The sequence below is a fragment of the Olea europaea genome, chromosome 15 (assembly GCF_002742605.1).
Source record: "Olea europaea var. sylvestris chromosome 15, O_europaea_v1, whole genome shotgun sequence".
NCBI classification, from domain to species: Eukaryota; Viridiplantae; Streptophyta; class Magnoliopsida; order Lamiales; family Oleaceae; genus Olea; species Olea europaea.
In genome coordinates, this window is record NC_036251.1 from 17,084,750 (window position 1) to 17,098,773 (window position 14,024).

At 33.5% G+C, this 14,024-nt stretch overlaps 1 protein-coding gene across 1 annotated transcript; it reads left to right on the top strand.

The window, feature by feature from the left end:
* Positions 1-240: 240 nt before the first annotated feature.
* On the top strand, positions 241-14,021 carry LOC111411313 (MADS-box protein SVP-like; the record flags this gene model as incomplete). Its single annotated transcript, XM_023041855.1, has 8 exons — positions 241-482; positions 808-1,005; positions 2,579-2,657; positions 13,297-13,355; positions 13,441-13,540; positions 13,623-13,664; positions 13,795-13,842; positions 13,959-14,021. Coding segments are annotated over exons 1-8 (798 nt in total), but the record flags the coding sequence as incomplete, so codon positions are not given.
* Between the last annotated feature and the right edge of the window lie 3 nt (positions 14,022-14,024).

Genomic DNA, 14,024 nt, shown 5'->3' on the forward strand with positions numbered 1-14,024 from the left:
TATTAATAATTATTTAATTATTCTAAATGAAATCTATTTGTCCTTTGTGAAAGGTTATAGGTTAATATTTTAATTTGTCCTTTTTTTTGTTGTTTAATAATTTTTTATTTATTTTAAAAAGACAATTTCGTCATTAATGACCAATATGGAGGGAATGATGTATAATGTATTTACAAATTGAAATATTGGAAGAATTTTTCTTGGGGTACATAACCTCTTATATAAGGGTGTTCAAAATGAACATCATGTACCCCAATAATCACCCATGTTGGGATGACTAATGCTAAAAAAGGTTTAGGTACGTTTGTTACACTTTCAAACGTTGGAGACAAAAGTGCAAATTCGCTTTCAATGAAGATGAACCCCTTTCTCCTTTGGCAATTTGCAAACCAACTTTATATTTTCTCTGCTACTTCAGCTCGCTTTCTAACTTTGGATGCTTTCTACTTTCTCTCTCTAGGGTTTCTCTTCTGCAGGTGGAGGTCTTAATCTCTTCCCTGAATTAGAAAATGTTACATTGTTAAAGCTTTCTATTTTATGCAAAAAAAACTGAATGATTCTTCTAACTGACTACCTCTTACTTTTCTATTTATATTTATGCATGTTTATTAATATGTATATTTTTATAGATATATAGATAAATCCTCTTACTCCCCCCCCCCCCCCGCGCTTTTTTTTTCCTTATTTCTATCAAGAATCATTCTTTTTTCTATCAAAGACCGAAGTTCTTTTCACTTCTTTATCGTCCCTTGAACTCTGTATATTTCTTATTGTAACTGACGAGATATACGTACCATCTGTTCGCAGTGAGTGCACTTTGAAAATGGTGAGACAGAAGATTCAGATCAAGAAGATTGATAACTTGACTGCACGCCAAGTGACCTTTTCAAAGAGAAGAAGAGGGGTTTTTAAGAAGGCTCAAGAACTCTCCACTCTTTGTGATGCTGAGATTGCCCTAATTGTTTTTTCTGCCACTGGAAAACTCTTCCATTATTCTAGCTCAAGGTATTCTAATTTCATCTCTTGATCTTCTCTCTCTTGAACACACACACACAACATGCTACTGGGGACGAAGCTTTGATGCTTTTGGCTACTGAGCTCAATCGCTTAGCTAGATTTGTATTGAAAGCTAAAGATATTAATAGGCTAAAACCACAGTGAGAATGATTAGAGAGAACGTTCTTCAGAGAAGGTACGAATTAAATGGGCAGTAACGGAAATTATTAGGTAGAAAATTGTAGCTCCAATATGGATGCAAATAATCGAGAAGTGTGATATAAAGGATCGAACAAAACTAGGGGCGAATGGTACACTGATCTATCATATATATCACAAGTTTTTTCTGCTGTTTGCGTTTGTGAAGTAGCTTTTGGTGAAGGTGGTGGGGGGCAGGAAAATGTGAACACATGGATGGCACAAAACTGAAAGTATTCTAGTATCTCGTGTTGTTTTCAGCAAATCTTTTGATCTTCAATAGTCAGTGAATACTATTGAATATGTTCATTTTGAGAGTCAATGTGGGACAGTGGGTAGTACAAGTCATGAATGAAATAGCGCCGTCAGTGAGAGATGGCTTGGTTTCTTTATTTTGTGTCTAAGGTTTTCACCTTAAACATGTGAGAAATTAGTTGTTTTCCTATCCAACACTGTCTTGTCGAGTAAATACTCTGTTCAATGTGTTAAAAGTTTAAAAATAATGTGCTATAAAATGGTATCATGTCATGCAAATGTCTTAAGTTGAAGTATTTAGCCACCCATAATTATGAAATTGGTGCATGCCTTGTAGCTTCGACTAGAAAATACTGATTCTGGCTTGCACCAGATTGGTTAAAAATTCCATTGGTTTACTATTCAATCAGATATCATCTTTAACAGTTACACTGGTTGCTTCTATTGCTTAAACAAGACATAGACCTATAGAAATTTCAAAAGTTGGCTCTCACATTTACATATGAAATGAAAAATCTTTATATAAGATTTTGCGAGTAGTAATCAACGTCTATGAGAACATTTAATCAATTTATGTTATCTAATAGCTTAAATGGTTTAGTATTATATATTCTGACGTTTCAAAGTGGTATTAAGTTCATACTCATACAAGTATAAATAAGGTCGCTATAGTTCTTGCTGTCACCTGAAGGGAAAAACTGAAAACTTATATATAGCCGGTTAAGTTTAATTCTATATTGATTACTATTTCATTTTAATATTACTAATAAAATGTTGGGGATCGATAGATGATGAGGGTGGTAAATAGGTGCTGACCTAGTTGGGACATGCAGGTGTACATATTGATTCCAATTCTTAAAAATCTTATGCAAAAAATAAATGAAACTGCATGCATTTTCAACGAACCTTCTAGAATTTAATATGGTTGAATGTATGTACCGAAGTGGAAAAAAAAAAGTCATACTGTTGAGTTTCGTATTCATTACAAAATATGCAATAAGTCATACAGTTGAGTTTTCTATTCTATACCAAACATGCCATTCTATTTATAAAATATGTTTGATTTTTATTTTGTCTTCCCCTAGTTTAATTCGTTGAAAACATTGTTCCCCCATGTTATATTCTGCAGCATGATGGAATTAATTGAAAGGCATGGAAGGCAATCAGAGAACTCGAGCAAATTAGGGCAACCATCTCTCCAACTTCAAGTGAGATCACACCATTTATAGACAATTTGAATTTAAATTTGTCGTTTGTGTTTATGCTTTATATATTGAAATTATAACAAGAAAATAAAGATGAATAAGACTTCAACATCGATTAATGCAGTAAATTTTAAACATTACCATGTGAGATTAAATAATGCAAACAAGATTATTTCCAGCTCATTAAATGTAGATTTATGTTTTGTTGTATTTAGCCCCATGTGGGCAATTACTATGATGCAAATAGTCCCGTTTAATTTAAGATTATATTTTTTATTTTTATTACTTTAATTTATTAGTCTTTTATCATTTTATATTTAGTACGATTTTATTAGGATTAGGAGTTTAATCAAAATATTAAGTTTTCTGGATTTTATTTATTTATTTATTTTTTTTGCATAAAAGTCTACTTAGGAGTAATTTGGTGTTATAATTGTGTTGTAGGATTGAAAGTGAATAGAAAGTTTGAGATTTTTCTTCTATTGTTCACCTAAATGGTTAATTCGTGCACGCATTTTCCTTTTTAATCTTGTATTTGTTATTGTCTAGCGTCCACCCGTGTCAATTGGTATTATAGCCTAGTCTACGCTTCTAACAATGTATCGATGAGGACAAGTTAGTTGTCGTTGTGCCATGATTGATAATGGAAACCATAGGCATGAACTAAGACGTATCTTCTAACATCTTGAAGTAGCACAAAAGGTGGCCACATTGGTTATACTTGCACAACAGATGCAACAAAAAGGACTTGCAAGCCGTAAAAACACCTTTTTACGGCGTGCAATGTATGCCGTTTACGAACGCCGTTATTAGTTATATGATTGCGAGTTTTTTACTTTTAACGGCATGCGCCTGCACTCCGTAAATTCGAGTTTTTACTTGTCACACGCCGTGAAAGGTGACCCTGTTACCATTTAAAGCTTGCTTTTGCACGCCATAAATGTTAATTTAATTTTTAAAAATCTGTTTATTTATTTGATTACCAACACCTATAATAATTACGTAAATCCAATTCCAACTCAACTAAGATAAAAATTAAAATATTTTTGAGTACAAGCTAGCATTATAAACAACATTAAACTAATTAATTATTCTAAGCTTAAATGAAAAATTAACCCAAACATGTATCATATAAATAAAATGTACCAACCAATATAACAATACTTTCCATTGCCTCAACCAACAGATATAAGTTCAACCAACAGTTCAAGTTATAAACTTCTCCCATACATGAGAATATATAATAACAACGATAGTCTTCAGCACAATAGACTTGGGAAGCAAAAAATAGTCTGAAAATTCTGATCAGTACAATTGGTTAAAAAAACTAATAGAGTACATACTGAGAGAAGAAGATTAATCCTAAAATATCTGGTAAACTTGTGGGAAATATCATGTAATTATTATAATCAACTGAACCTAGCTACTTATGATCCAAAATATAACAGCATTATCACAAGTTTGTAAGGGAATAGCATACAAGATTTTATTCAATTGCCCTTGGAACATCGTGCTTGAGCAGAAATTTGTGCAGAGCCAGAAAGAAGAAAACTTCTCACAGAAATAACTATAACCCGATTCACAAGACGTATCTAACACTAAGTGCATTACCTGGAGAAGTCTCCAAGGTGAATCCGGCCAGTGAATGGGGTCAACAGCCTGAACTGATGCTATGGTTCCCATGAACCAACTTATTCATGAAGAACCCTCTGTTTCAAAGGCCATCTTGAACCTCATGCCGGAGCACCAACGAATTTGCAATGCCGCCTTTACAAGAGACGCCTTCACACAAAACTCGGAAGTGCCAGATTGAGGATAATAAACCACCTCGAAAGGTTGTCCACTGGCAGCAAGAGTTGCAGCTTCAATAACTGATTCGGGCTTCACTTTTCCCTGGCCAATTAAATTCCTACCTGAATTTCCTCTACCATTTCTGGTCAATCTATTCTCATCTTCCCTCAGGAAGTCTGAAAACCCTCCGTATGGCATGAAGCAACTGCCACCTGCCAGATTCCACAGGGATGGTGTTTCCAGTCCTCCATCGATTTCTCTCTTCGCCCGCCTAATTCAAATGCAAAGATCCCCATTTTTGGCCCTCAGAAACACAACTGAATCACCTGCTACGAGTTTCTTGTGGTTCACTGTTAGGTCTAAAAGTGTAATTGGTGATTCTGTGGACAAAATGGACTAAATTGTATAACTGTAAAAGTCAGGGACTTAATTGAACATTGGTGTAAAAGTCAGGGGCTTAGGGTCCAATTTGTATAGATGAGGTAAATTAGTGTTCGAGTTGTTGAAGGAGCCTAAGATGTCCAAGAAGATTACACAAGATCATCGGAATGCAATTGGAAGTCTAAAGGATATCAAAGAGCCGCACAAAATATGTTCCGAATTTTCAGTCATAATTTTCAATGCATTTTTCACATAGAAAATGTTGGAATTTGGACAAGGCTATTTCTAGAAGTAGTATTCCTTTGAGTTATCTTTCCAAAGGAACTTGAATCACCTCAATCGGACATCGAAAGAGAAAGTTATGATGAAAATACTGACGACTGTTCACTATCGCTCGCTTCTCGCTGGCATTTCGCTCGAGCGAAAAAAACAGAATACCTCTCGCTCGATTCTCGCTGGCTCTCGCTCGAGCGACACTCCTATGCAGCAAAAGCCCTATTTCACATTTTTGAAGTGTTTTACTTTGCCCATACCACTTAGACACTGTTAAATATAAATACTCAGGTCCTAAGACGAAATTGAAGGGGTTGCTACATTATTCTTTCATTGTAAAAGATATTCATAACATCTTTGAAGAGATCCAAGGTGCAATTAATTGGAGATTTCATCTACATCAATCTTGTGATTTGGCAACCATTGTTTCGGGTAAAAACATTGAATCTACATAACCCAAAACACTTACTTCCTTAGTCTATTGAGGAAGGGACTCTCTCATTGGAGGATTGAGAGAGGTGAATTGAGGCGCAGTTACAAGCACAAGAATGGACGGTTCTTGGTGTTCCACTTAGTGATACAATCAGTTAGGGATCAGGAGGTTGTAATGAACAGCAGATTGGGCTGCAGGAGGTAGATCAGGAAGTCTAGCAAGAGGCTAGAAGTATTTACAGTAGTAGATCGTGAGACTAGAGCAGCGGGTCTGATTGGGGACGGAGTTTGGTATAACTTGTACTTGCTGAATTGGTGTAGTGGAGGTAACTGACTTGGTCCCGGAGTTTTACCCACGTTGGTGTTTCTCTGTCATCATATTATTTGTTATTTACTGTTTTACATAATATACAAATTGTGGCATTCCAACATAGGTTAATTGACTTGTATAATTAATCACCTATACAACTAATTAAAGTGACTTATTACTTTAGTTAGATTAATTCCGCACGTAAGGTCAAATTGGTTAAAGTGAAATTTAGAACGTAAACTTTGTAACGCATAGAATTTGAACTTGATACTGTATCAAGTTAGTCGAACTTTCTAGCATATCTAAGCGTTCTAGGTCAAATTTTTTTTTCATTCACAAGAGTACTCCATACTGTTTGTTAGGATTATCCGAACCATTCATCCCAACAACCCCACTTTCATCAAAATCAGCCTCATTCCCATTAACGGGAACCAATCGCATTTTCGTAAAAGCCTCATCAGTCTTAGGATCCGCCATGAATTTAACTGTAGGAACTCTACAAGGTATATAAGCCGGAACTCTAGGGCAGCTCCTAAAATCTACATTTCCTAAGGCGTGATCGGTTTGCCACTGTGGGAAGTAAAACACATTTCAATTCGTTGGAGGCATTTGGACCATACTACCAGCACAAGCATGCCATAATTGAGAATCCAAACATTTCTCTTTTTCCTTCATTTTCTCTTTAGATTCTATAAATATAATCATCTCAATCAGCAATTCTATCTCACAGGAATAAAACCCAAAACTCAATGCGTTAAAGGCCCTTTCTTTACAATCTCGTTTATCACACTTCAAAGCTCAAACATCCGTAGCTGCAAAATAAAGGTGGATTTCTTATGTATAATAACAAATCAATGTTTTCTGCACAATAATTTTTTATTTTTATTTTTATTTTTTACCAACACTAATAAATTGAACCAAAAGAAATTCAGTTTTTTTTACCATTTTTATCTCCGGCTGCCAAACAAATCCATCTGCACAAACATAAAAAACTCCAGAACAATTCAAAATTGAAATACTCAATCAAAATCTTCTAGTTCTCCTTGTTTAGTTCAGCAGAAAACACCCTAAAAGAAAGAGTAAACCCCGTAAAATATCAGCTCTCAAGCAACCAAAAAAAAAAAAAAAAAAAAAACTTTACAACATTTCATCTTCAGCATTTTTCACAAAGCTCTCTAGATTTCAATTATGCAAACTCTTCTCCTGCCACCGTTCCTTCAAACCCTAATCCAAAGAAAGCAAAAATTAGATATTTAAGCATTAACAACTGGCAGACTTGTGAGGGATCCGCCATCCCCTTTCTCCGACGCCAATCGCCAGACTTGGGCTCTGTCTCTCTATTAAAATCCTGAATTATGAAATTTAGAATTACTAAACAAATATGGCATAGCGAAGATCTACAGGAATGAGGGGGAATTGAATCGAAATGCGGAGGATGAGTAATTTAGAGGGGATTGATAGATACAAAAAATATTTCGATGATAATACGAGTATTTCTTTTAGATTACAGATTCAGAAGAAGCAAAAACCTAGAAAATGGAATGGATTGAAGAGAATAGAAATTACCTTGACGAAAGATGCTGGCCCTGTTTCGTAAAAGGTGGAAAACAATTGGGACAAAACAAAATAAGGTAAGGAAGAGCGGGAAAAAAGGGCATTTACGGTGTGCGTATGCACGCCGTAATAAGTTAATGTATTTAAGGCGTGCATATGCATGCTGTAATAAGTTCACTTTTTTTAACAAACACGGCATGCCCTAAAAGAACATTGTGAATATTCACATTTTACGACATGCAAAAATGCACGCCGTAAATATGTAGAGTTATTGGTATTTTTGCTGCATACACATAGCGCATACCGTAAATAGTTTTCTTTCACGGCATGTCATAAATGCACGCCGTAAATTCATGCCGTAAAAATCCACTTTTGCTATAGTTATGTCTAAAACTAATTTATTGAAATAGAATAGCTCCAATACCACTTGTTGGAAATGAAGGAGGCGAATATGACACATGTGAAGTATATGATTGCACATAGAAGACAACATTAAAAGCAAGAAATAGATTGACTGAGGAATCAAGTATTTTATTTGACAACTAATGGAGAAAATAATATTACAACAATGGCGATGGGCAAGAGGCATGAGGTGGTGGTCACGACATGCGTGTTATGACTGACAAGGCTGGTGCGATGATGGGTTGAGTCACAAGCCTGATTGTAGATAAGTTTGCAAATGGAAAATTTAAAGATGAATAGTGTTCTGGCAATTGAGGGGCTGACGTTGGTTATGGGATTTGCGAGCAACCTCCATGGGGACAACAATATGAATTGGACCAAATACACTTCTTGAAACATTTAGAAATTTCAAAATTTTGCAGCACAATGACTTGAATTTTTGGGTGATTTCTCAGGGATAAAATGGGATAGAAATGAAAAAAGTCTATTAGTTGCTCAAGTTTTTCAAGATTTCTAGAGGCAAGATATCTGTGATAATATCTATGTCATTTACGTACCAATTAAATCACTGTCCCTATAAGGTGTTAGATGAGCGACGAAAGATTCAAGGATGAATCTTTTCCAATCCAAGGTGAGTCGTACAAGTGGATCCCCTTTTAATATCATATTTTATTGTTTATTTTTTGTTACTGTTAATTAATTACACTTTTATCATTTTATGTCCAATAGGAACTATAGTTTTATTAGGAATTTAATCAAAAAAGATAAATTTTCTATAGATTGTTTTGCTTTGAAAGTCTAGTTAAGGGTTTTGTAGTAAGATGATTGATTTTGAATATTGAATTAAAACTTGAATTCTCTTTTCAGTTACCCACTTAAATGGTCAATTCGAAAAATTTATTTATGTAATTTTAATTTCTGTTATCCCTTTATACTTCTGCTTGCATCTAATTCTAATAAATAATCCAATTCCATTTTTGAGAAATGTTGTCAAATTCAGCAAAGTCTTAGTTCATACAAGCTAAAATAAAAATTATATGTTAAATAGCTAGGATAATTAAGAACTTGTTAGCAACCAGTTTCCAATTGTCTCAAACAAATAAATCCATCAACTTGAAGAAATTTATCGAGTCTTTTCTATGCCCTTGAGACTTGCTATAAACTATAAAAGGCTCTCTTCAACTTCAAAACCTTGTCTTCGTGCCCTTTCACAACATACCATGAGCAACGATGGATGTAGGAGATGGCAAGCTAGGGTCTGTTGGGAGAATTTATTTATTTATTTATTTTTTGACAGTAGATTATTAAAGGTAATTGATTCTAATTTCAAACATCCCTTATAGCTCAGTTGGTTAGAGCTTGCATAAACATATTTGAAGTCTCATGTTTGAATCCCTTGTCAATAGATTTGTTGTGTATTATTTTTATCAAAATTCAATAGGGAGAGGGGCAATGGGGATTTGAACTTGTGATCTCTTGCAAGGGTTATTGTAAACTTAATCATTATGGTACCACTTGAATTATGTTGCTAAATTTAACAAAATAATATTTGTTAGGTTTTAACTGTTTTAATACAAACAATTTTAAAGATTTGAATCTGCGCTCTTCCTTCGAATTATACAAAATTTGGCTACATTGTCGTTTAATGAGTTCTATTTATTCTTATAACAGGATTATATATGTTCAATTTGAAGAAGTAATTGTTATATTTGAACTTTAGGCCTTGTTCGGTTTCTATTTTTTTTTCAAAATACATTTTTTCTCTACTCTTTTCATCCATACATTCTTCAATAAAATAATATTACACGTAAATTCAAAAATTTTCTTTATTTTTAGTCACACGTTCTTTGTCAAATCACTATTCCAAAATGCTTTTTTTTTTTTTTTTTTTTTTTTAGTTTCACTATTCAAAAATGTTTTTTTTTTTTTTTTTTTGGCAAAAGAATGGATATCAAAAAGACTCTTAATATTTTATTGTGGCCGACGATAAATGGTCAATAGTTGTCCCTGTTGACTCAAACTCCTGAATTTGTCCCTGCCCATGAGATTGTAGTATGTATACGTTTTATTGTAGAAATTCATTCAAAAATGTCGATTGAACATCCATTTTATGCTGCCATGAAAATGATAAGTCTTATTATTTCAAAAAGAGCTACTAGTGCAATGATTTTGTCATAATTGACGTCATGTTCCAGATTATAGCTTTTAGCTACCAACATTTGTCTTTTAGCATTCGATTTCACCATTTACATTGTTTTTTCCTCAAAAGTCCATGACTCCAATTGACTTTTGGCCAGTAGGTTGCATGACTAACTTCCAAGTATCATTCTTCTTAATAGATCTCTTCTTTCATGGCTTTCCCCATTATTATTTCTAATAGCATCATTGAAATTAATAATCGCATGATGGACAAATAAACAAAATAAAGTTATTTTCTTGAGATGTTGAGATAACTCTTCGGTATCATTACAAATCTATCGAAAACATCTAAAATGATTTGGTATTTTACTTGAGGATGATGAAGATGATGATATATCTTGGAGGTAGAGCTGATGATGTTAATTAAGGCGGAATCACATCACCTTGTTCTCAACTCTTTTTCTTTATCCTACGTCGCGTATCCAATTTAACCGCAAAGAGAAAATCGTTTCCTAATTGGTTTAATTGAGATCATTGACAGTATGTCCCAATTTATGCCCACATTGATTTGGCTTTAGTATCGTATAGGAAGTCTTTGCTTGATTGAGAGCTTCTAGAATGCCATTCATTGGAGATGTAAAAAAAAAAAAAAAGGAAAAAAAAAGTTCGAAGAAGAATAAATAGTTTCAAGCATGAGAAAAAGGGAGATGGAAAACCATTGATAAGAATTGACATATTCGTTGTGGCAAAGAAGGAGCCAATTCTAAAAGTGATTTTGCCATTGATCCAGTGGTAAGCCTTTCAAGTTCTTGAAGAAATTATAGTTTTCTTCTTGCCCAATTTCAACGCCGAACTCAACATCCCTACTTGTGATCACATTCTTATTTATTGTGTTGGAGAGCTAGTAATCTTTTCATCTTGAATCATAGCCTATTAAGATTTATTTCTCACTGTTGTCATCTAGTTTGGTCCTTCTTTCTTTCGAAATATGAGATAAAGCAATGCTTATGAAAACTTGAATGTAATATACTTTGCTTGAGTTCACTCCATGCTTCTTGATGAGTCATTTTGCACACTTTGGTGGGACAACTATTCAACAAATGCACAGCACACTAAGCAATTTCAGTCAAGAACTTTTTTGGCATCTTCTTAGTTTTCAGCATACTTCAAGTCATTTTCATTATTGTCATATTCTTTTCTCTGCTACGCCATTTGTTTAGAAGACAAGTGAACATAAAAAAAATGAAAAAATGCCATGATCTTAACAAAAATTCTTGAATGTGTTGCTAATATAATCACCACCATGATTTTAGAATAAGTTTTTGATCTTGTGACTACTTTGATTATTCACCATTGCCTTGAAATTCTTGTAAGCTTCAATTGCATCAGACTTTTCTATAAGAAAATCACCTAATATTTTACGAGAAAAGTCATGACTAAATGAAATGAAGTAATTACTTTTATCAAATTATGCAGGCTGAAGCGATCCATAGAGATCCATATGTACTAATTTAGTAGTCTCGATCTCGAAAACTTGCTTCTTTTGGGAAAGTTTTTTGATTTCTTTTCATAGACTCTTTGCAAAGTTGATTTGGATGATAAATATGTTATGGCCCCTTCACCATATTTCACTTTGTAAAGATGTTTAGACCATCAAAACTTAAATTGCCATGTTTCAAATGTAATGTTGAATCTTTGACCTATGTCTGCAAACACTCTACTTCTCAACTTTGAATATTCACAAGATTATTTGGTTCTATATGATTGGAACTCTATGAATAAAAATTGGATAAAACTCAAAACATTTGTCTTCATAAAAGGAATATAGTAAACACTGAATATATATTGTTCTTCATTCTTCATTTGGATGAGAATTTTACCCTTGACTTGCACCTTTGAATCATTACCAAATGTAATGTGGTCATTTAGTTCTTCAAGTTCCATGAAGATAGATTGATCTCCACACATATGATTACTTGCTTAGGTGTATAAGTACCAAGAATTATTGCCTCCTTGTACCTTGTATTTTCAAGAGTAAAATTCATTTTCGTATCTTTATTTTAATCGTAGCTGGATTGCTCCCCCACGTTGTTACTTCTGCACTAACATACAAAATGACTAAGCTTGTGAAAATTATATCATTCAATTTGAGATTTATCATATCTTCAACCATTATTCTTTTCTTCCTCTTTTTTGAGATTGTCTTCCTCGCCCTCTTGAATTATATGAATATTGGATTGATGTTGAGAATTTCTTTCTCCACTTCTATGTCCTCTTCCATGTTTTCTACCTCTTTGGTTCATATTGTTCTTCTTACTCACAACTTCATCGATAATCATTTCTTCCAAATCTTTTGATTCTTCTACTGCCACTGCAATGAAAATTAAAATTTTCATGTAATAATCAAATTTTTATTCTGATCACTAAAATCACTTACTTCTTTACGATGCCTTTTCATCTCATTGATAATCACCAATCGTCGTGAAGAGTAATTTGAAATTCAATCAGGTACTTTCGTGGATAGAGCTTCATGTTCTCCTGTCAATGATTGAAGACGAACCTTTTTAATTTTTTTCGCACATTTATATGTAATTTTAAAAATCCCATATGCTTGCTTTGAATGGTAGCATTTTTTACACCTTTTGAAAAATTGTATCGTTAAGATCTTGATGAATCGTACTAAGAGCCTTTTGATTCTTCATCTTAGTTGCTTGTTGCAAATCTATTCGTGTTTAAGACCCGCCTTCTTCATTTTAAGTTTCAAAACCGCTCTCTACCAAGTCCATAAATTTTGACTTCCAACATATGCTTTCATACGGATACAGCACTTATTATAGTTATCATCAGTGAGTTGATGAACGGAAAGATAATTATTGTTTGTGATCTCTTATTTCCACAATCTTATAAATGGCTCTAATGCCACTTTTGTTGGAAACTTGGAGATGGAAAACTTTTGAAAGATGAAAAAGAATATTCTCTTTATTTCTGAACTCCCCAAAATGACTTATGGAACGACTTTTAGAAGATAAGACAATATTCAAGTGAATGCTCAACTTTATATGTTAACACTCATAAATAACTTATGGAAAATGAGTACATTCACTGATATTTCATAGGTTTTACAAAACATGAATTTAATCAAATACGTGTACTAGTTATTATAGGCAAACAAATCTTGAAAATAATTCATATATTTTCCAAGTACATGAATAATCCCAAAAGACATGAATGAACTTAACTAAATAAATGTTGAACTTGACTAAATAAATGAAGAATATATTTCAACAATATAACGTCAAAAACACAAAATGTTATGTCATGTGTGATATTTGAATAACCCTATTTGCATTTTTCTCTCAGGAAAATGATAGCTATGGCTTGCTCAGCAAGTTGCTAGTGGAAAAGACTCGTGAATTAAGGTAAAATATGGCTGTGAATTAAAGATTTGCTGTTACGCATATTCAAGTGCGTTGCACAGTTGAGACACAATTATAACTATGATAGGCAACTCAAGGGAGAAGAGCTCCAAGGACTTGACACGGATGAGTTGATCAAACTAGAGAAAAGGGTACAAGGAGTACTAAACCATGTTGTGGAAACAAAGGTATTATTACCTACATTTCCGTGTTTTCCAGTGTTTCCTGTTTAGATTTTTTGTGCTAACATCTTTGTCTTTCTGTGGGAAGAATGACAAGTTTTTTAAAGAGATAAATATGCTCATGAAAAAGGCAAGACCTCAAACTTTATCCTTCAATGAAAAATATAATCATGCTGCTCCTTGTTAAGAGATAAATTCCGTAAAATGATAAACTCAACATCTAAAGGCTTGGGCTAATTAGTAACTTTCCTGATATGCAGGAATCTAAATTAATGAAAGAAAATGCTAAGTTAAAACAGCAAGCAGAAGTGAGAGTTGATCTTTTATTTCCAAAGTTATATATCATTTCTCATACTGCATGCTCGCATTGGAATTTAGTAGTAAATTTCGCGTTCTCAAGTCATAAAGTGAGCTGTTTATGCAGAAACCTGATGGTACTGGAAATAGTATTGAGCGAAGCAATTCATCCGAGTGTATCACCAATTCTCAT